Source organism: Benincasa hispida, chromosome 10 (assembly GCF_009727055.1).
Source record: "Benincasa hispida cultivar B227 chromosome 10, ASM972705v1, whole genome shotgun sequence".
NCBI classification, from domain to species: domain Eukaryota; kingdom Viridiplantae; phylum Streptophyta; class Magnoliopsida; order Cucurbitales; family Cucurbitaceae; genus Benincasa; species Benincasa hispida.
This window is the reverse complement of record NC_052358.1, coordinates 43,259,893-43,282,354: the sequence shown is the minus strand read 5'-3', so window position 1 is coordinate 43,282,354 and position 22,462 is coordinate 43,259,893. Positions and strand designations below refer to the sequence as shown.

At 35.2% G+C, this 22,462-nt stretch overlaps 1 protein-coding gene across 1 annotated transcript; it reads right to left on the bottom strand.

Annotated features, from left to right (window-relative positions):
- Positions 1-1,103: 1,103 nt before the first annotated feature.
- Positions 1,104-18,682, bottom strand: LOC120088133 (RNA polymerase I-specific transcription initiation factor RRN3-like). Its single transcript, XM_039045220.1, has 20 exons — positions 18,521-18,682; positions 18,382-18,452; positions 18,214-18,296; positions 18,075-18,128; positions 17,860-17,963; positions 14,556-14,737; positions 14,286-14,369; positions 14,116-14,187; positions 13,975-14,046; positions 13,640-13,876; positions 12,780-12,890; positions 12,578-12,691; positions 11,550-11,672; positions 11,379-11,447; positions 11,130-11,235; positions 10,242-10,326; positions 10,036-10,123; positions 2,658-2,777; positions 2,094-2,278; positions 1,104-1,754 (listed from the first exon to the last, which is right to left on the bottom strand). Exons 6-20 carry the CDS (start codon positions 14,667-14,669, stop codon positions 1,457-1,459), a joined length of 1,878 nt encoding a protein of 625 aa, XP_038901148.1. The 5' UTR covers positions 14,670-14,737; positions 17,860-17,963; positions 18,075-18,128; positions 18,214-18,296; positions 18,382-18,452; positions 18,521-18,682; the 3' UTR covers positions 1,104-1,456.
- Between the last annotated feature and the right edge of the window lie 3,780 nt (positions 18,683-22,462).

Below are 22,462 nucleotides of genomic sequence, written 5' to 3'. Positions count from 1 at the left end.
TTTGAGCTTATTGAGGTTAGATGCACTTAAGTGCACCAAACTCTCCCACCAACCACCCTTATTTTATCTTCTATTTATACCCAACTTCCTCCTTATATTTTTTAGAATTCTCCAGAACCTCCTCTGATACACGGTGTTGGTACACCCCTATTCCCAACTTTCTTACTCTTTCTTTCTTTGTTCAACTTTTTCTTAAACCGATTTACATTCTCATATGTGTGGTTTGGCTGTTGCAATGTTTTTGTTTCCTTCTTCCACCTCTAATTTCAAAGTTTTTCCATTCATATAAGGTAGTAAACAAATGACTGATTGCCCTACACAAGGTATGCTTCCTTCCTTCCTTATATTCCAATTAAGATCTGTCATTAACGTTTTAATGTTGTTGTTAGGCAACACCTCTAGTATGCCTCCCTACGTGTGGACTGTCTCAACCTCCATTCACTCCAAACATAATCAAAAGGTATGCTCTAATCGATCAGACTTTTTATAACTAGTTTTAGGTTCATAAGTTCTATGTTCAAAGAAATCTTTATTATAGTCTACTGTTTGTTGCTTGACTTGATGAATATTTGTAAAGTACTGTGGTTTTGTATTTTTACACATGTATATTGACATTCTTGTGGATATTTTTTAGAACATTTTTAATTTATAATTCCATTTATAATTTTAAATGAGCTCAATTATCTTACAATTTTCTAGAAAAAAAAATTGCAAATGGGTAGAAAATAAATATTAAAAAAGATCTGTTTTTTTTTATACAAAGAATAGCTATTAATAGACAAAATTATTGATTTAGTTCAACATTTTTATTACAGACAGATGATATAATGTTCTTTTATTTACACTAAGGCTTTATTATAAATAAAATTCACATTCGATAAATAATTAGTGAAGGTAATAACATCGAAATGAAGGGTAAATATTCTATACACAATTTCGTTGACATAGACAATGTATATTATATAAACATAAACAGTCAAGTTATCGAGTTATTCAACGTTTATGTGTATATGTTATCTTTTTTACAATAACATTAAGTTAGCAAGCTTTAATATATGAGTTATTTATCTGTGGTTTATAAAATGTTCATCAGAAACACAATAGAGGAAAGACAGTTCACTAACCAGTCATACTCATACATATATATCACTTAGAGGTGAACAAAATTAGGCTGTATATGATCACTTACTGCAACTATTATAAGCCTGGAGCGTAAAGAAAAGCAAAGGCAATATTCAAAGCTAGAAAAAGGAATGAGGTAAAAAAAAAAAAAAAAAAAAAAAAAACTGAACCCCACCAACACCAATTCCAACCCACCTATTTATTATACATTTTAAACAAACAAGACAAGCCCCAAAAACCCAACCTAGATTTGCAATCAATATCTTCATGGAAATATGCCAACCCAGCCATTCATACTTCCATTCCAGTTAACTATTCAAACTGATATCTTTTATCACAAAGATTCTGGACTTATCGTGGGTCGGATTTGCAAGGGCATTTGAACAAAATCTCGCCGGTACTGAAGAGAATTTCTTGGTGTGATGGACATTTCATTTAATGCAGAATCAAATTCATCAAGATCAAAATCTCTGTCGTCGTAGCTTCTTGCCACTGCTTCATCGTCCATAAGGTTTTCCTCAATTCTATCTGGAAAAACCTCTGCAACATCTTCATCGCTGCTACCTCCATATTCTTCTTCATCGTAGGTAGGTCTGACCATCGACCAATATACAAAATGTGGCCGTAGATATCTTCATAAACCAAGTGGAATAACAAAGCATGAGTTAATAATTTTTTTAAAAAAAAAAAATAAATAATAAATATATATATATATATATCAATCAATCAATCAAAGGAAACATTCTTATTTATTACACCTTCAAGTTCTCAAGCGTTCTCACTCATTCCAATCAATCATTTCGAATATTAAGCAATCTACCCGTAATAGGCAGGCAAAATGATTTTAACTTGCAATTCTATGTGGCCTTTTATAATTCTTCTGCGTGTATCCAAATTTATAATGGTTTTATCTATCTATCCTTTGTTGTCTTAAAAAGGAAACAAAGGAGATCAGGACTAAGAGTGAAAACCTGTCGCATGTTTTCAATAAGCAAGGATCAAACGGAAAAAACATGTCGAGCCTTTCTATCCCACCAAAAGTCTGAGAATATTCAGACTCCAGCAAACCATTGAATATAAAAGTCTCTGATGGTGAAAATAAATTAGCAACTTCTGCCTGCCGAAGAAATTCCTCAACGATAGATGGTAGGCAAACCTGTTAAACAAAAAGGCGCCAAAATAATATGCATATAAGAAAATTGCACAGAACAGAGATTCAGAAAGTAGTCAAATCTTTTTGGAGGTTAACAACACACCATCACTACAATAGCAGAAAGCCGAGATTTGTGGATTTGATTATGAGGCACTGGAGAGGAGTTGCAATTACGAATTAGAAATGTAAAGCACCAAGGCCAAAATGTAAACTTCCAAACAATTGTAACTTAATGCATGGGTAAGATGCCCATCCCATAGTTCCATACAGTTACTCAGTTTTCAGAACACAAACATTGATTTCAAGGACAAGGAACAACTATCAGACAGATTTATGACAAAACGAAAACCACCAAAGATCAAGGGGTCAACCAATTACCCACCTTCAGTGGGCTTAATCTATGCGTCAAGACTGGACCTATAGGAATAAGCAGAAGTTGTGACTTCAGACGTGGAATCTCCAAAATGGACCTCATCCGGAAGCAAAGCACATACATTATGGCCTGTGGAAAATAAATCATTAAAATAAGGTTCTAAATCTTGTAAACAGAAAACTGCTGCCACGCAGATTTTCTAATTGACCAAACATCCATGAAATTCATCCTCGAAGCAATTCAAGGTGTTAGAATTGAATCAATATTTCAAAGTGCAGTTCTATTTCTTTAGGTTCCAACGATAGAGAATTTAAAATACTAATATAAGTAAATAGATAAAAAGCCATTTTAGGGTTTGCCATAACCCCTTGCTTTTTTAGTGAGAGGAATTTAGATAACAATAATCATAGAGGTTAAATTTTTTTCCCATGTTAGTGGAGTTGGAGTGGGAAAGTTCGAGAAAAATACTACATCCCTCCAAAATGGACTTTTCTAAAAAGAATAATAACAGGCTTTTAATCAAAGTAAAAATAAAAATGAAAAGGATTTACATTCAAAAGCAACTAAAAATGACTATGATAAAGAAGATTTTTTTTAATAAACATAACTTTCATTATCAAAGACAGACACAAAAAGGGGGGGAGATGAGGCATCTCCACATTACTTACAAAAAGAAGAGCATAAATTTGGGTTAGGCTATAATTACACAAGAATTTAGAAGTTAAGGACCACAAAGAAGCAGAAAAATAACCAAATAAGATCAGATTTTTTCCTTTCCAAAGCTATTTGTTTCACAACGAGCCTTGGGAGAGAAAGAATTAACCTAAAAGGAGCCATCATTTTCCAGCTACCACACAAACACGTCATCCCTGTTATTTAATATAAAACGTTGATTTGTTGAAACTTGTTCAAAAAAGCCAAGTCAACCAACCATTTGTCCTTCCAAAACCAAGTTTTATCTCCATGGGACCACAACCCACTCTAACTATGTATCATTCCTATGAAGTGAGGATGTTTTTCATGATCTAGAGCCAATGGCCTTTAAACAAAGGAGATCCTTTCATAGAAGGCCACCAATGAGTTTCATTCCACTTGTATTTATAAGCAATCACCTACACCTCCATAAAGCATCGCAATCACCTACACCTCCATAATGGGATGCTCATAAGGATTAAAGAATTCATTTCTATCGTTGTCTACTTTCCATAATAACGGGAGCCTAATAATATACACCTTTGGCTCCTTTTAATAATAAGTATTTGACAATTTTCATATCAGATGAGTTGTCTTTTTTGGTGTCCAGGTGGTTCCCTACCAGTGAAATTAGCAATACACATAGTTTAGGTAAGCAAGCCCTTCACCAAATATGATTTTATCCTCAAGTCACACAAATCAAAACCATAAGCCAAATACTTCAATAAATGGTTAGTAAGAGCTGTCCAATTGGAGATGGAAAATGGATTTGTCAAGATTTATATTCTCTCCCCTACGTGATGCATGGTGTGGGAGACTGTTAGGCATCCCAATCCTTTCTATACTTGTAGAGTTTGTCTTCCCAGAGTGGTTATATGACTACTCATACTCTTTAAAATCTTCCAATTGGATTGTTTTCAAATAATTCCATGAAGGGGTTTTGAATTTTGTTAATATCAGTCGAATCTGTTTCCGAGTTTAAAAAACAAAAATCTAAGTCATCATAATCATAACTGAAAAGTACAAATAACAGCACTTCGAGAAACATAATTGTTGAAAAATATAGGGCGGTTATGTATTAGCTCTAAGGGGCAGTCTTTTTACTATGCCCTAGTTTTTTCCTTTTCCATATTAGGGTTTTCTACGGCCTATTTACACCTTAGTCCTCTTATATTTGTATGTGTTGAACAATAATAAAAGAACTCTTCTATCGTGGTTTTTTCTCCCTGTTCTAGGATTTTCTACGTAAATCTTATGTCACCTTCTTCTATCTTTCAATATGGTATCAGAACATGGTGACGAAACCCTATTCGTCATTGACAAAAATCAATTGTTGGTTCCTCGACCTTCACCAACAATAGCAGTTGGCGACACCATCACTGCTGAAACAGGTGGAGCCGCCGCCACCATTGTTGATGCAATCCACGCTGCCGTCGTGCAAGCAGCTGTTGATTGCTACCTCCAAACGACGCTTTCGCTTCTCCTCAGTCAGACGACAGCATTACCGCCACACCTCCAGCCGCTACCAACTCCCTCAACGTTGGTTCCGTCAGATGCTGACTGGCGATTGCAGATGCTCCCCTACCCGAGCGCTAGCCTTCCTAACGCTGGCTTCCCTGGCGCTGACTACCCAAACACCGGCCACCTCAATCGCACGAATGTCAACGACCATAAGCACACTTTTGAAACAAGGGAATCTTCATCCTTTCACGGTGGACAGCAACCAGCCATGTCACCTACTACCAGCCACGTGCAGTCTCCTCTGGCCAGCCATGGTGCTACGGGTTCAGTAAGTCTATCTCCAATGATGGTCCAACAGCAATTAGCTAACCTTCAACAACAGATTGCAACTCTTAGGGCAACTTTTGGAACTTCCACAAATCTTCAGTTGAACCCCGTAAACTCAGATTTAACTTCCGGTCTACCAATGTATTCAGAGAATCCGGTAACTACTTTCCCTACTTTACCTACAACAAATTTTTTGTCTGGATCTATGGGAAATTTTACAGGTTTCATTATAAGGGAGAAGCTGAATGGCCAGAATTATTTCTTTTGGTCTCAATCTATCAAAATGGCCCTCAAGGGGTGCCACAAGTTTGGGTGTCTAACTGGTGAGATACCGAGACCTAGACCCGGAGATCCTCAAGAGTGCATTGGAAAGGAGAAGACTCCTTGCTTCGCTCGTTGTTAGATAATAGTATGGAGCCACAGACCTTACTGTATGCTATAACTGCTCGAGATATTTGGGATGCAGTACAGAAGCTGTAATCTAAGAGGCAGACGCAAAACGCATCACGATTATACACTTTATGTAAACATGTCCATGAATGCAAACAGGGAACAATGGATGTTACCTCCTATTTCAATAAACTGTCTCTAATCTGGCAGGAGATGGATCTATGTCATGAAATTGTCTGGAACTATCCGTATGGTGGAATTCAGTATCCAAAAATTGAGGAAATTGATTACGTTTATGACTTTCTTGCTAGTCTGAATTCCAAATTTGATACAGTGTGCAATCAAATACTGCGACAAAGACCGATACCTTCTCTCATGGAAGTCTGCTCTGTGGTTCGTTTAAAGGAAGATAGATCGAGTGCTATGAACAATCCTATTGTTTTTACCATTGATTCTGCTGTGTTTAGCGTAAAATCATCTGGGCTTGATGGTGACAAGCAAAATAGTAAACCTCCTCCAGTGTGTGAACATTGCAAGAAACCTTGGCATACTAAGGATCAGTGCTAGAAGTTACATGGTCGACCTCTGAATGGCAGACGCCATCATCAAAACGATAAGTCAAACCCTGGCCGAACACTTGTGAGTGATTCTACAAATGGTGCTTCACAGTCTCAATCTCAGGTGAATAACTAGAATGACTTTGGTACTGTCGAGGTCAGTGCTATTGCCCAGTCAGGTACTTCTCAGTCCTTCAGCCTCCTTAGTATTAATGGTTAGAAACCACGGATTCTTGATTCGGGAGCTACAAATCATTTAACTAGCTCGTTTGATCAGTTTCTTTCATATTTTTCAAGCGTTGGTAATGAGAAAACTCGGATTGCAGATAGGTCCTTTACTCCTGTTGCAGGAAAGAGTCATCTCTCTCCTTTTGAGGGTTTAACTTTACAAAATGTATTGCATGTCTCAAAAATATCTTACAATTTGTTGTCTATCATTAAGATCACTAAAGATTTGGACTGTCAAGTTGTATTTTCACCTGATACTGTTTTCTTTCAGGACCTAAGCTCGGCGACAACGATTGGCATTGCCCAACATGATAGAAGGCTCTATTCCCTTAATGATGATGCTTCCTCTAGGAATTGTTATAGGATTGGTTTATTATCTTCTTGTTTTTCAACTTCTGAAAGAGATTATATGTTATGGCACTTTCATCTTGGTCACCTAAATTTTCAATATATGAAGTATTTATTTCCTCATTTATTCCATAATGTAGATATCTCTTCTTTGTCTTGTGATGTGTGTATTCATGCTAAACAGCATTGGGTTTATTTTCGAACCTTACAAACCTTCCCAGCCATTTAATCTTTATCCATAGTGATGTTTGGGGTCCCTCAAACATCACTACTTCTTCCAGGAAGCGTTGGTTTGTGACATTTATTGATGATCACATTCGTCTTACTTGGGTGTTCCTTCTCATTGATAAATCAGAGGTACCATTGATATTCCAACAATTTTATACTACTATGAAGACTCAGTTTAACACCAAAACTGTCATCCTTCGTAGTGAAAATGCCCATGAATTCTTTAATAACACCTTTCATGAATTTTTGGCTTCTAAAGGAATTGTCCATTAAAGCTCCTGTGCTTATACCCCTAAACAGAATGGGGTGGCTAAACGGAAAAATCGTCACCTTGTTGAGGTTGCACGATCCCTCATGCTATCTATTTCTCTTCCTTCTTACTTATGGGGGGGATGCTGTTCTGACTGCAGCTCATCTCATCAACCGGATGCCTTCCCGTGTTTTCCGATTCCAAACTCCTCTTGAATGCTTCAAAGAGTCATACCCATCCACTCGCCTTATTCCTGATGTTCCTCTTTGGGTGTTTGGGTGCACTGCCTTTGACCATAGTCATGGTCCTAACCGCACTAAATTTACCCCTCGTGCTCAGAAATGTGTCTTTGTCAGGTATCCTCTTCACCTGCGAGTTTATAAGTGTTTCCATCCATCTTCACAGAAGTACTTTGTCTCTATGGATGTAATATTCCTCAAGGATAAACCTTTCTTTCCTATTAGTCCTCTTCAAGGGGAGAATAGTAATGAAGAGACTAATTGGTCCACATCTTTAACTCCTATGGACCTTCTTCCCGAACCTATCTTGGGTACGAATGATACTATCCTACCTACTAAACAAGTTCCATGGATAACATACTACAGGAAGAATCTCATAAAGGAAATAGTGCCACCTGTTGCTTCTCTGGCTACGGTCCATGAATCGGAACCAGCACCAGCTCAAGGTACTCCTATTTCTGATAATACTAATGTTAGTGTTAAGGGTGATATGTGTGATGTGGGTGAGAGTGACAAAACTTCTAATAATACTGATGTTTGTATCAAGGGTGATATGTGTGACGTAATTGAGAGTGACAAAACTAACATGTTAATTCCAGAGAATGACAAAGTTGCAGGTAGTGATGAGTCATTAGGAGAAATACCAGTGGATGAGACTTTGCCACAGGTAACTGACCAATAAGGGGTCTAACAAAAAAGAGAGTTATGATGCATCTTTTAATATACCCATTGCTTTGAGAAAGGGCACCAGATCTTGCACTAAATATTCCATGCATAGCTTTCTACTTTACTGTAGTTTATCTTTTGAGTTCATGGCTTTCACTATTAGCCCGGATACAGTAATGATACCAAACAATATACATATGAAAATGGAAGTTCCTGAATGGTAGGTTGCGGTCATGGAAGAGATGAGAGCTTTAGAAAAAAATAATACTTGGGATTGTATGGCTCTTCCTAAAAGGCATAAAATAGTTGGGTGCAAGTGGATGTTTACTATGAAGTATGAGTTAGATGGAATTCTTGACAGGTACAAAGCCAGATTGGTAGCTAAAGGGTTTACTCAGACCTATGGAATAGACTACTTAGAAACTTTTTCTCCTATACGAAGCTAAACACAGTTCAGGTTCTTCTTTCAGTAGCAGTTACCAAAGATCAACCTCTCCACCAACTTGATGTGAAAAATGCTTTTTTGAATGGTGAATTAGAGGAAGAAGTTTATGAGTCCTCTTGGCTTTGAAGCTCAATTCGACTATCAAGTGTGTAATCCCAGGAAGTCTTTGTATGGTTTGAAACAGTCTTCGAGAGCTTGGTTTGACAGGTTCACTATCTTTGTTAAGTCCCAAGGTTATACTCAGGGACACTCTAGTCACACCTTATTCACAAAAAGGTCAATATCAGGAAGATTGTTGTTCTTATTGTGTACGTAGACGATATTGTTCTATCGGGAGATGATGCTGCTAAGATTATCAAGCTTAAAAAGAAAATGGTTGAGGAATTTGAGATTAAGGACCTTGGAAGACTAAGATATTTTCTTGGAATGGAAGTGGTGGGATCAAGAGAGGGGATTTCTGTTTCTCAACAGAAATACACACTTGATTTACTGAAAGAAACAGGTATGACTGTTGTAGACCTATTGATACTCCTGTAGAATTCAACGCTAAGCTGGGAGATTCTGTTGACAAAGTTCCTATCGATAAAGAGATACTAGCGTCTAGTGGGAAAATTTATTTATTTATCTCATACTAGACCAAATATATCCTACGCCGTCAGTGTAGTGAGTCAGTTTATGCAAGCACCTTACAAAAAACATATGGAAGCTGTGAATCAGAATATGAGATATTTAAAAACTACTCCAGGTAAGGGTCTGATGTTCAGGAAAACTAACAGAAGATGCATTGAGGCTTACACCAACTCTGATTGGGCAGGATCTGTTATAGACAGGAAATAGACTTCTGGGTACTATACGTTTGTGTGTGGGGTAATCTTATTACTTGGAGAAGTAAGAAGCAAGATGTGGTTGCTAGAAGCAATGCTGAGGCAGAATACAAAGCTATGAGTCTGGGAATATGTGAAAAAATCTAGTTGAAGAAAGTTCTGTTTGATCTCCATCAAGCCAGTGATCTTCCTATGAAGCTCTATTATGATAACAAAGCAGCCATAAGCATAGCCAACAATCCTGTACAGCACGACAGGACAAAACATGTGGAAATCGATAGACACTTTATCAAAGAAAAACTAGACAGTGGCAGTATTTGTATTCCTTACATCCTTTCTAGTCAACAAGTTGTTGATATTCTCACCAAAGGATTACTCGGGCAAAGCTTTGATTCTTGTGTTAGCAAGTTGGGTCTAATTGACATCTACGCCCCAACTTGAAGGGGAGTATTGAAAAATAAAGGGTTGTTATGTATTAGCCCTAAGGACATTTTAGTCTTTTTACTTTGCCCTAGTTTTTTCCTTTTCTGTATTAGGGTTTTCTACCGTCTGTTTACACCTTAACAATAATAAAAGAACACTTATATCGTAATTTTTTCTCCCTATTCTAGGGTTTTCCACGTAAATCTTGTGTACCTTCTTCTATCGTTCAATGATAATCATTATTTTCTCATTTTTCAACAAACCCCACGTATCTTAGTCTAGCAAAAAGGAGTCCAAGAATTGTATACCTGGCAACCAGAATAAAATACTTTATGAGCCTTTGGGTTCGGGTCAACATCCAGTGTTTTGCCATATTCTAAACACCAATCCACCAGTCTGAAAAAAATGAGAAGCAAAACTACACTTAGAGCCACACGTATTTACCCTCCCTACTTCAATTTTATCAGTTTCATATTTTTCATCACAGAAACATAGTTGAAGTTGACAAGTTAACCTTTTCAATATAATAGTAACCAAAGAGGTTGACAGAAACTTCCCACGAGACAAATAACTTGCAAGATATGAAACGGCCTTCATCCCTGCACAATACCACAAACATATATTATTTAATTTCATTTTTATATTTAAACAAAGAAAAACGTGTTTGAGCTCAAAATCAAACCAGGCTCAAAAAAATATATTATTTAAATTCATTTTTATATAAAAAAAATGAAAACATGCGTTTAAGCCCAGGTTCAAACTAGGGACCACTACTGCGTGAGACAGTGTGATGATGTAAAATTATATTTCGTGTACAAGGCTACTAGACTATTGACATAAATCAGATAGAATTCCTACGTAACTACTTGCTTTCTTCCCATCTCAAATCACAATCATTTAAACCTCTACAGCAGTACAAGTTTCATAGGCTCATGCAGGTGCAAATTTTTCTATTCGAGAGAGTTCTTTTATTTTCTTTATTGATATATATCTAGAAAGATAGTTAAAAGAAAACCATAAACCTTAAAACCTTAAAATAAAATAATAACAATAAGAGAGACAGAAGGAGAGAGAGAAACTCAACCCCCACACTTGTTAGTAGTAGATTTGTTAGATGAGTAAGGCCTTGCAAACGAGATACAATTTAAATAGCTACGACTAGATGGACAAGAAATGAGCAAAGCAAGTGTTGTAAAAAGCAGAGGCAAAATTAACAATGTTGATCCCCCATTCAGATCTTTTTATGAAGCTTTCAAATGCTAGTGACACATAGCTTTCAAAGGCAAAATTAACTAACAAAATTAGGAGTATGTGTGTGTGTTTTTTCCTCCTCTAAATGGAAACAATACTTTTAATAAAAAAGAGAGAGAGAGAGAGCGCTTTCTAATGAATTTCTAATACCTGGTAAGCGGAGGATCATTGCAGGAAACAAACATGTCTGCTAGCCAAACGGCAAATCTCGCACCACAAACTTCAGGATCTAATGCACAAGCATAGAAAATGACAAACTGCCAAGAAAAAGCAACAAAAGCAAGTCATTCAATCTCCAAAAAAAAAAAAAACAAAAAAAACAAAAACAGATATAAAATGAGAGCCCACTAAACCAGAGTATAGCAAATATTGAGAATTATGGCTATGACATGTTAATTACCTGGGCGAATTTAGACTTGTAAGCAGTCAGAACAGTTCTTTGGAATGATAGGAGTAAAACGTCAAAAACCTAACCTCCACATTAAAGGAACATGGAAAAAGTTCTCACTTGCAGATAAAACAAAGAAATTGAGAACAAAAAAAGGAAAATTATATAAACTACACAAGGTACCTCATTCAATCGTCCATCACGTTCACATGATTCAAGATGTTCAAATGTTAGAACAATCAAGCTATCTAACGTTTCAGCAATTATATTTCCACCTAAGCTCTTACGACTTAGTTCTCTTGGAAGCTAGCAAAATAAACTTAACTCAGCCAAGCAAATAACGGCAAGAATTAAAAGAAGTACTGAGATGTATGGCAAAAAAGTCCAAATGTAAGTTAAAAACCTGATTCTGCTAGAGTATAAACTTTGTAGACCCAAAAGACAATTAGCTTCAAGCCAAGGAATATACTTCAGATCCATTACTTCATATACTAGAAGGCTAATATTTGAACATAAATGCGTATAATGAATCAAATGCCAAATTGCTTTAAAAGACTAAAAGGTAGCCTCGAGGCTTTTCCTCTTGAAGAGGTAAGATGTAAGCCTCAAATTTAGTTAAAAACATTTTAAATTGGTATGACCAAGTATTGTTAAAAATGATAGTCATAAATGTATAAAAAATTCATCCTGTCAATTGCCACTTAAACAAAAATATTTTAAAATGATGCCTATAACATCACTACTATTATCATTAATACGATCTACTAAAACTATAATTTATTGTCTTCATTGTTTTTGAAGTCACGTTACCAAAAGTAGTAGTAGTCCAAATTTTCACAACAAACCTCTATATTCTTAAAGAATGACAGAAATCAAATTATTCTTCTAATCATTACACAAGGTGTAAAAAATTTAAGACTCGATGTGTTTTTACCAAGGAGTCTCTTCTAGTTCAACAAATGTGTACATCTCAAGGCTTGATGTTACAGTCTTGTCTAGAGGTAAGCCCCAAGACATAAGCCTCGATAGCTTTTCTAAGACATTGATTCTCTACCACAATTCTCCAAATTAAAACGAAGAAAAGCTAAGAAAGAGATGAAATACATTACAACTTTTTTTTTTTAAGACAATACATTACAACTTGTTGAAGAAAAATCCTTTTTTTTATACATTTAAGTTTTTTAATCCAACCTAGATATTAAATATCATACCTCACTAGAAGCCTCATTAATATCTTCTGTAGTTTCATCATCATCTGCAAGTTCCATCTCAAAAATTCCTTTACTGAAATCGTCTTGTAGGATATCGTCCCACCCAATCTCCACCTACCAGAAGGTTAGAACTCGTTAATATTAATGATAATGTAATCAAATAAACAAATGTCAGTGCAGTAAAATATTTGTTTCGACTTACATCCAAATCTAAAAGCTTATCCACCAGAGCGGTTAAGATCTTTCTCCCAACAAATTCACTCATTGCACCTTTTTCCAACCTCAACATGCTTTCCACATATATCGTGGTCAACTACATAGAGGTTAAACACATGTAAGTGGAAGACAATCCCAAAACAAATTCCTGACAAAGAGTGCAAGCAAATGTTTTGAAGAAAGACTGGCGAGTTTTTAAAAAAAAAGTTCCAAAAAGAAATCAAAACAATGTCTCTCTTTGAAAAAATTTCAAGATGAGGGCTTTTGAAAATGTAACCATCTTTATGATACCTCTCTTTAAATGGCCCAGCTATCTAGATTGAATGAACACATTTATTCACAAAATTTAAGAAGAGTTCGTAGGTTCAAACTTCAAAGATTGTACAAATGTAGCATCTAGTGTATATATGACACTAGATTTGTTCTAGTTTGACACTGCAAAGATCTGGTAGGGTATTTTAATGATAGCATCTAGTGTACAAACTTCAAAGATCGTATGACACTGCATTTCAACTACAAATCATAATCAGACATTGTTCTAGTTTGAACTATATCTGGTAGGGTGTTTTAATGATATAAATCTTGCCATCTAATATACTTCAATGTGCGAAAGCATTCAAACAAAAAATGGGCTTTCGGCTTCACACCAAACTTCCAATAGTCATTGAATTGATGGTCATGAAACGAAAAGGATGATAGAAAAATAAAAAACCAAAATTAGCAATATTTTTCTTTTTAAAGAAACATTACAAAGATGAAAATAACAATAATCGTCAGTGAGAAATAAACACAATTTTCACTTGGATTTTTCTGGGGCAACTTTTAGTCCATGAAAATTCAACTCACAGATTCTTTGAAAAAGACTCTTTGCATTTTATGGACAACTATCTGCTCTAATCTCAAGGGTGCAAGAGGCACCAAGTCCAAGATGTCTTTTAGAGCTGTGTGCACTCGAGAAAGAACTTCATCCTTTCTGGTAAGCCCATGTGGTTTCTTCAGGAAATCCTTGTAGGAGTAGGGTGGCATGAAATTATTTACAAGCATATCCAAGCATGAATCCACATATTTTCCACTTGAAACGGCCTGAAACATTGAATAGACAAAAAGTCGCAAGATATTGGAATTATTAGGTGAACCTTGAGAAAAAGTGTTAAGAGTTCTATCATCATAAATGCGCATACCAGGGAAATTATCAGTTCAATCAGGGCATCCATCACGTTACGTCCATAATCCCACAAGCTCCTTTTGAAAATCTGAGAAAGAACTTCCATTACGACAACGAAATTCCAGGATAATGACTTGAGATTCAGTGATAAACTTACTGCTGCAAGAAGAGATTCATGGAGAACGATATCTATACAAGAAACTGCTCCAGATAGTGCCTTCAAACATGTCTGTTAAGAACATCAAGTGAATTCAAATTAGATAGTATTTAGTACGAAATTAAATCTCTTATCATTGGTCAAAAACAGATGTGATGTAAGGGACATACCACGAGCAAGGCAACCTCTTCGGGGGTTAGTCGGTCCTTGTGGTGTATAACACCAACAAGCTGGTTATACCCATCATTATCTCCCTACACCAATGGAAGAGCTATTGTAAGGTTAGTACAGTTATTCCTCAAAAAACAACATGATTAACAGTGAGAATTTGGAAGCATATCCAACCCAAATAATAAACTAACAGAGTGAAATTCTAAATTCAAATGCCATATGTTCTCTGGTTTAAGTAAAGACCAATAGTGATGTTAAGAGAACAATACCAGTGACACTGAACTAAGAAAACCCCTAACAAAATCAACTAACTGCGCATCTGTGAGATTAACACCCTCCATATCGTGCAACTGAGCTTGACCCTTTTCCAATTCCACCCCCATGATTAACGCCAAACACTATTAAGATCCTATCACCACAACGGGGCTTAGGAGCAGGATGAGGTTCAAACCTGAAACATAAGAACGAGGAAACAAAAGATTCAAACAAATTAATCAGGAAAAAAAATAGTAATAACTGGAGCCATTACTTCATGCATGATAACTCAAACTCAAGACCAACTAGGAGAAAAAGTTTATAGAAAACACGAGTAGATATTAGGAACATCATTGAAACAATTTATTTAGACGAAAACAACATGATGAGCAGTTTGTTCATGATAGTATGATACACTGTTGTTTTCCATTGTTGAGCACCATGAAATACACAACTTATTTGATGTTGTTCGTATCTTTGAATGTGCTTATGGGCCTAAGATTTTGCCAAGAGTGAGCTTCTTGAAATCCATATTCTTGACTTTGGTTTTGAATGGTTATTGAGTTATTTTGGCTGCAAAAGGGGCTTCTGGCCAACAATTTCCTTAGGGCTTCCTTTGGGTGCCAACTCTAATTCAGTTAATTTTTGGCAGTTGGTGGTAGGAGTGCAACAAAAAACCGAAAAACCAGTCCAATCCAAACCAATCCACTGGTTTGGTTTGGTTTTTTAGTATATAATTGGACATATTGGTTTATATTTGGAGAAAACCATAAAGTATTGGTTTAGATCGGTTTTTTATTGGAAAAACCAATCAAACTCGAACCGAACCAAGGGTATATATACTCTAAAAAATAACCTCCAACATTAGGTTTCTTTTAGTGTCTTAATTATGATGGTGCATATATATTTATTGTTTAGGGGGGGAAAAAAAGACCAATTATTATGGAGTGTTTATGTTTTTTATTTAGCAAGTGCCAAGAAAAAAATAAAAATTAAAAAAAAAATGTGCAATTTCAATCTATAAACAAAGAAATGAACCCAATTCTAATTTTAAATTAGCCAAAAGGAGGCCATTCAAAACAAAGTTGGAAATAGAAAGAAAAATTTGAAAGAAAAATGAAAATGTCAAAAACCGAGAACCAAATAAAAACCGATCCGTTGGTTTTTTCTTTATTGGACATTGATTTGGATCTTTTTATAAAACCAATTAGTTTGGATTGGTTCTTGGTTGACCCCAAAATCGACAAAACCAAACCAACTATCTCTCCTAGCCGATGGTGGAGCGATTTTGGCATAAACTTCATAATTGGATATGCCTACATTTCTAAAGGGGCAAACACATGGCATGGTCATCCAGGCTAACCTTTCTAACCTCCCTACATATTACTTGTCTATGTTCAGGGCTCCATCCTCTGTCATTAATTGCCTTGATAAGATGGTTTGCGACTTCTTTTGGGAGGGTTCTTGGCGTGATAGTGGCATGCACAATGTGAATTAGGTGATTTCTCAATGCTCTCAACTTTTGGGTGGTATTAGCATTGGGAATTTCAAGCATCGTAATTTTGCTCTTCTAGCAAGATGGACTTGGTGGTTCTTATCAAAGCATGATGCGTTATGGCAGAATCTTATTGTGGCAAAACACTACTCCACGTATGACATTCAGCCCACTTCCATTTCTCCCTGGAGGTTTATTTGTCGGTATACTAGTCTAGTTGATGCTCGTATTTGTTGTCGGCTTGGTGGTGCTACTACATCTTTTTGGCATGATTCTTGGCTTAGTTATAGTGTTCTATCCATCATGTATCCACGACTTTATCATCTTGCACCGCAATAAGAAGTAACGGTGGCTAATGTCCAGGTTCCACATACTAATGCTTGGGATTTGAACTTACGTCGTAATTTTACTGAGATGGAGATTTTTGAATGGGCTTCTTTATCACAAATTTTGGCTTCTATTATATTGCATTCCTCTTCTGATTCTTGGTTGTGGCCGCTTGATCCATCTTCCAATTTTATTATTAAATCTCTTATGACTGATTTAGTGGGTGCAATAGATCCATCTTTGATTGACCTTTATTCAGTGATATGGAAAGATGGTTATCCCAAAAAAAATGAAATCTTTCTTTGGGAGCTTAGTTGGGTTACCATCAATATTGCTGAACGATTACAGCGCAGACTGCCTTACATGTCTCTTCCTCCCGCTTGGTGTCACATGTGTCGCAGACATGTTGAATCTTCAGTCCCTTTGTTTTTGCATTGTCCTTTTGCTGCTATTTTGGTTTCCTTGTTGGGGGGTCATCCTTTTGGTGGTACAAAGAAGATGGTTTTGGTTGACTGTCTTTCGTGCTTTCTTTTGGACTTTGTGAGGTGAAAGGAACAGACAGCTTTTCACCGACTCTTTTTCTTCTTTTAATTGTTTTATGGATCTAGTTTTGTCTACTACTTTATTGTAACGTAAAACTAGGCATCATTCACTCATTTAAACTTATCTTTTTTAGTCAATAATTGGTGATCTCTTCTGTAACCACCTTTTGGTGTTTGGGGTTCTCCCCTGTTTTCTTCTATCCATGAATGTTTCTTTTACCCCAAAATTTTTTAAGGACCCAAATTTTTTATACCTCGAACTAGGGTCGTTACTAAATACATGCAATTTCAAAACGAAGACCAAATTGTCATTTAACTTAAAATAAAAATTCCTAACTAAATAAATTTAGGAGTGAAATCAATAAAAACATCACTAAGTCAATTTAATGTATGCCAACAAAATAGTAGAATGAAATTCCTGAAAACATTAATGAAATGAAAAACGGTTAGTGTCAAACTACTAACTCAAAGACTTAATCAAAACAACATCTTGAAAACATGAAAACAAGCGGAAGCAATGACTCTAGTCCTATGGCACCGTCAAAAATCACCTCGTCAACCACCTAGTACGTTCTCGCCTTTTTCTAAAAAATATTAAAAAGAAAATGTTGAGTATTAAAAATACTCGGTAAGTAACTCTACGATTGGGGTCAAACTATGCAATCACATCCAATCATGAGCTTGAAAATCTCTAAACGGGTGGGACCTAAAATTTAGTCGAACCTAACCAAAACCTAATCATTTCAGGCTAGAAGTTTGCCATTCTAGGCATAAAACTTAGCCATTCCATTCTAGAACTTTGCCAATACGCAAATGCATGAGATCCCACATAAAATCACAAATCATCCTGGACGCGGCTATCATTCATAACTATTCAAACACGTAAGAAGCCATGTTTAGTCGACATTCACCACATTAATACTCGAGATGACAAGGCCAACAACATTATCATACCAATTTTGCATGTCTCTAGCCATTCTAGTAGTAGCGTCACTATCCTCAAAATTAAGCCAAGTATGAGGAAATAAACTTCCACTGCATAGACCCTTGTGTAAAACCTACAACATAAAATAAACAAATCTCAATCTTTTGGGCCTAACTTATACTGTAATTTCACTTAAGAAGTCCTTCCGGCAACAACTCGAACCAAGAGTGCTTAGAAAATTTACCCAACTTCTATTCACACCAAAATCAGTCTTCTGGCTTCAACGAACAACCCAACTCTGAGCACAGTGAAATTTTAAAATTTAGGGTACAATCTACCATAATCATAATGAATTCAGAAGTAATTGGAAACTTAAAACACACCAAAACGTGTTGCCGAAATGCCTTCACCGCTGCTGGACGGCACCTAAAAATCCTCCAAAATTCCAATGTAACACCCAAATGTTCTGGGCAAATAAAAAAAACATGCCAAAACCCAATGGGTATTCAAGATTTATTCGAGAAACAACCCAAAATTCCAAAACCACCTACCAGCCAACAAAACGGATGCCGGCGGCGCCTTCAACTGGCGACTAGCAAGGCGGCGGCGGCGTGGGTGGTGCCTGCACAGAGAGACAGTGAGAGAGAGAGAGAGGGAGAGAGAATGGAAAATAAAGAAAAGATTGCCCACCGCCGGCGGATCCTCGGGCCGCAACGTTCGGCGGTTGGACGGAGGCGGCGGTGGCGTTCGACGATCAGCAGGGCGTGACGGCGGCGCGGGAAGTGAGCGTGAGAGAGAGAGATCGAGAGAAAAAGCGCGCGAGCCAGAGGGGGAGGGGGCGGATTAAGTATAAAAATAGAGCACTTTGAAAAATTATTTGCCAAAACAGGTAAGCTAGAAACTCTAGACTGTTGTAAAACTGTAGATTGTTGTCAAATTGGAAGAGAAGTATTTGTTATATTTTGTAAATATTTAATTTTATTTTTCTACATTTAAAAATGACCCATGATTTTTTTTATCCTCACTCATTTTAGTCTTTTGTATAGATGGAAATTTTACAATTTTGGTCTTTAATAAAGAATGAACTATTCAACGTTTAGGTTTTTTGTGCTCACACTTACTCATGTGCCAAATTTATTGTTTTATTTTTTATTTTCTAAAAATTTAATGTAAATGTTAAAAAATCATGTATATTTATTAATTGTAAATTAAAAATATAAAGGATTATCTTTATTGTTCAAAGTTCTAATATCTCTCAATGAATATCTAAACTTGATAAGTTGCCTTTTATGGATCGCATCCATACATGAATTAACTACCTACACACAAACAGTTAATAGGCACATAAATTCAAAGAGTCGTATTCCAAATATTGAAGAATATCAATGGACAACTAAACTCGAATAGACACATTTTTATATATGGATCACATTCATACATGAATGGATACACCAATTCAATATGTGTAACCATTTGTACTCATTGAGTTGTATACCATCGACATAAGGTTGCAACTATATTCTCTTAATATCGCTCAATAAACACTAAATAAAAAATCGTATTCTAAAAATTGAAGGATAAAGTAATCATTTATTAAAAGTATAAGAATAAAAAAGAAAGGTAAAAAATCTCCCTTATAAACTCCTTTTAATAATGCAGTATAGATATAGATATAGATGTGTTAAACACCAACACAAAATGTCTTTCTTTGTAGGCATTGCAGGCTTAAGCAGTTTTTTCGGTGACTCATTTGAGTCTATGCAAACACAAAATTCATAGTTTTATTCTTATAGTTTTAATATATTATAAAATTAGTCTATAAGAAAATTTGAACTTTTAACTTTTAAATCAGCATTATGAATTTAAGAACCTAATCTGTAAAATTAAAAAAAAAAAAAAAAAAAAAAAAAAAAAAAAAAAAGAATATATTGTAAACAGAAAGCTTTAATTAACATATGTTAAAATATTGTTTAGATCCTATATTTTTAAATGCCTATTTTAGTTCACTTATTTTCACTAAATCATAATTAGTCCTTCAAAGTATTTTAAGAAAAAACAGTTAAATAATAACAATAATTTTTATTTAAGAAAATGCAAACACAAAAGGTTGCTTTCAAATATAGGAAAATAGATCAAAATATTTATAAATATAACAAAATTTCACTATATATCTAAAATAGAGTACAATAGACTACTATCCGTGTCTATTTACATCATGATATACACAGATAGTAGTCTATCGCACTTTATAGCAAATAGATTGTGATATTTTGCTATTATTTGTAAATATCTTCAGCAGTTTTGTCATTTAAAATAATTTTCATTTTCAAAATTTATATTGGCAATGTTAAAAGATAATACGATGTTTTTGGAAAAATCAACAATAAACTAGAAGTATGGACTATATTTAAATTTCAAAATTTTTATTTATTTACTTAAAAACAATTACTAGTGTAAAAAAATCTAATTAATATATGAAGTCATTTAATGTTTTTTTATTTAATATCATCGTATTTTTTAGAAGATTTAATATTAGGGGAATTCTTATAAATAAGAAAAAAACAATAATATTTACACTTTATAGCAAAAACAAATTCCAGTTTTCCTTTTTTTTTAATTTCCAAAAATACCCTTCTTCCTCGTCGATTTTCCTTTTTTCGAATTTTCATTTGCTGCACTTGCTTGCTAAACTATGCTTCCTCGTCGATGCCGTGATTTTCCTCCTCGCCATTCTCAAATTACAAACACTGTATTGATTTTCCTTCTTTCCTTATTCACACTATGATTTTCCTTCTCGCCAATTTTCCTTTTCTTCAAATTTGATTTGCTGCACTCGCTGAACTTTGTTTTTCTTTCTTCCTCATCGAACACATTGATCTTCTTCCTCGTTGAACACTATTTTTCTTTCTTCCTCATCGATCTTCTTCATCGGAATTTTCCGCGACCACGGTACGGTTTTTTCTTCTATTTGTTGTGTTTGTAAGTGTACGTTTCTTCATCGAATTCGTTTACAGTACTAGTGAGTTTTTTTTTTTATCTGCATTGCGTTTATGTTATAAAGATTTATAGATAAATTGTTGATAGATGTTTCGTGATAGAATTCTCGTTTTAAGGCTTTCTTTAAATTTTACAAAGTTAAACGATCGGATAGCTTTTATTATGCGATCATGTAAAGTTTACTACACGATCGTATAGCATTTGTTAAACGATCATATAGCTAATGCTACAAGATCATGTAGAGTTTTTTATACGATCGTGTAGAGTTTTTTACATGATCGTATGTCGTTGGCTGCATGATCATGTAGGCGCTTGCTTGTTAGACGATCGCACAATATTGGATACTCGACGCATCCTTGCATGCTAAATGAACGTGCTAATCGAATTCAAAGATAGATAGTTTTTGTGTGCTAAACGATCGTGCTAATCGAATTCGTAGATAGATAGATAGTTTCTAATAGACAATGATACACATATATCACTGTTTATAAGTTATACAAAGTGATAGAGTTTTATCACTTTCTATCAGTGATAGACAGTGATATAGTTCTATCATTGTCTATCACTGATAGAAAGTGATAGAATTCTATCATTCTCTACAACAGTGATTGAGCTCTATCACTAGTGATATACCATGCTTGATATACTGCGATTGAGCTCTATCATTGTCTATCGCTGATAGACAGTGATAGAGCTATATACATATTAAGGCTTTCCTTTAAAGTTTACAAAGTTAAACGATCGGATAGATTTTGTTATGCGATATGTAGAGTTTACTACACAATCGTGTAGCATTTGCTAAACGATCGTATAGCTAATGCTACGCGATCGTGTAGAGTTTTTTACACAATCGTATAGCTAATGTTACGCGATCATGTAGAGTTTTTTACACAATCGTATAGCTAATGCTACGTGATCGTGCAGAGTTTTTTACACGATCGTATAGTTAATGCTACGCAATCGTGTAGAGTTTTTTACACGATCGTGTGACGTTGGCTGCATGATGGTGTAGGCGATCGCTTGCTAGACGATCATACGGTATTGGATACTCGACGCATCCTTACGTGCTAAACGATCGTGTAGCATCATCCATCTATGGCTTCTTCCTCGCATATAGATAGTTTTTTTGTGACTATGTATGGATGTGAATATTTTTCTACTATTGATAGATAATGATACACATATATCACTGTCTATGGATTATACAAAGTGATGGAGTTTTATCACTTTCTATCCGTGATAGACAGTGATATAGTTCTATCACTATCTATCACTGATAGAAAGTGATAGAACTCTATCACTCTCTATAACAGTGAATGAGTTCTATCACTAGTGATATACCGTATTTGATATAATGTGATCGAGCTCCATCATTGTCTATCACTAATAGACAATGATAGAGTTATATACATATTAACATTTTTCTTATACAATCTTATTTTCCTTTTATTGTAGTAAATTGATACCGTGATTAATATTCCTGTAGTCATTTTTTATGGTGGACAGTGGACTCATTACAATTCTTATGAGAATTATAGTGTTACTGGAGTTTTTGTTGATAATATGATAGACTTCAATGGTTTAGTTAGTTTGATATTAGATGAAATTCAGTTGGATGTTTCAATAGATTTATCA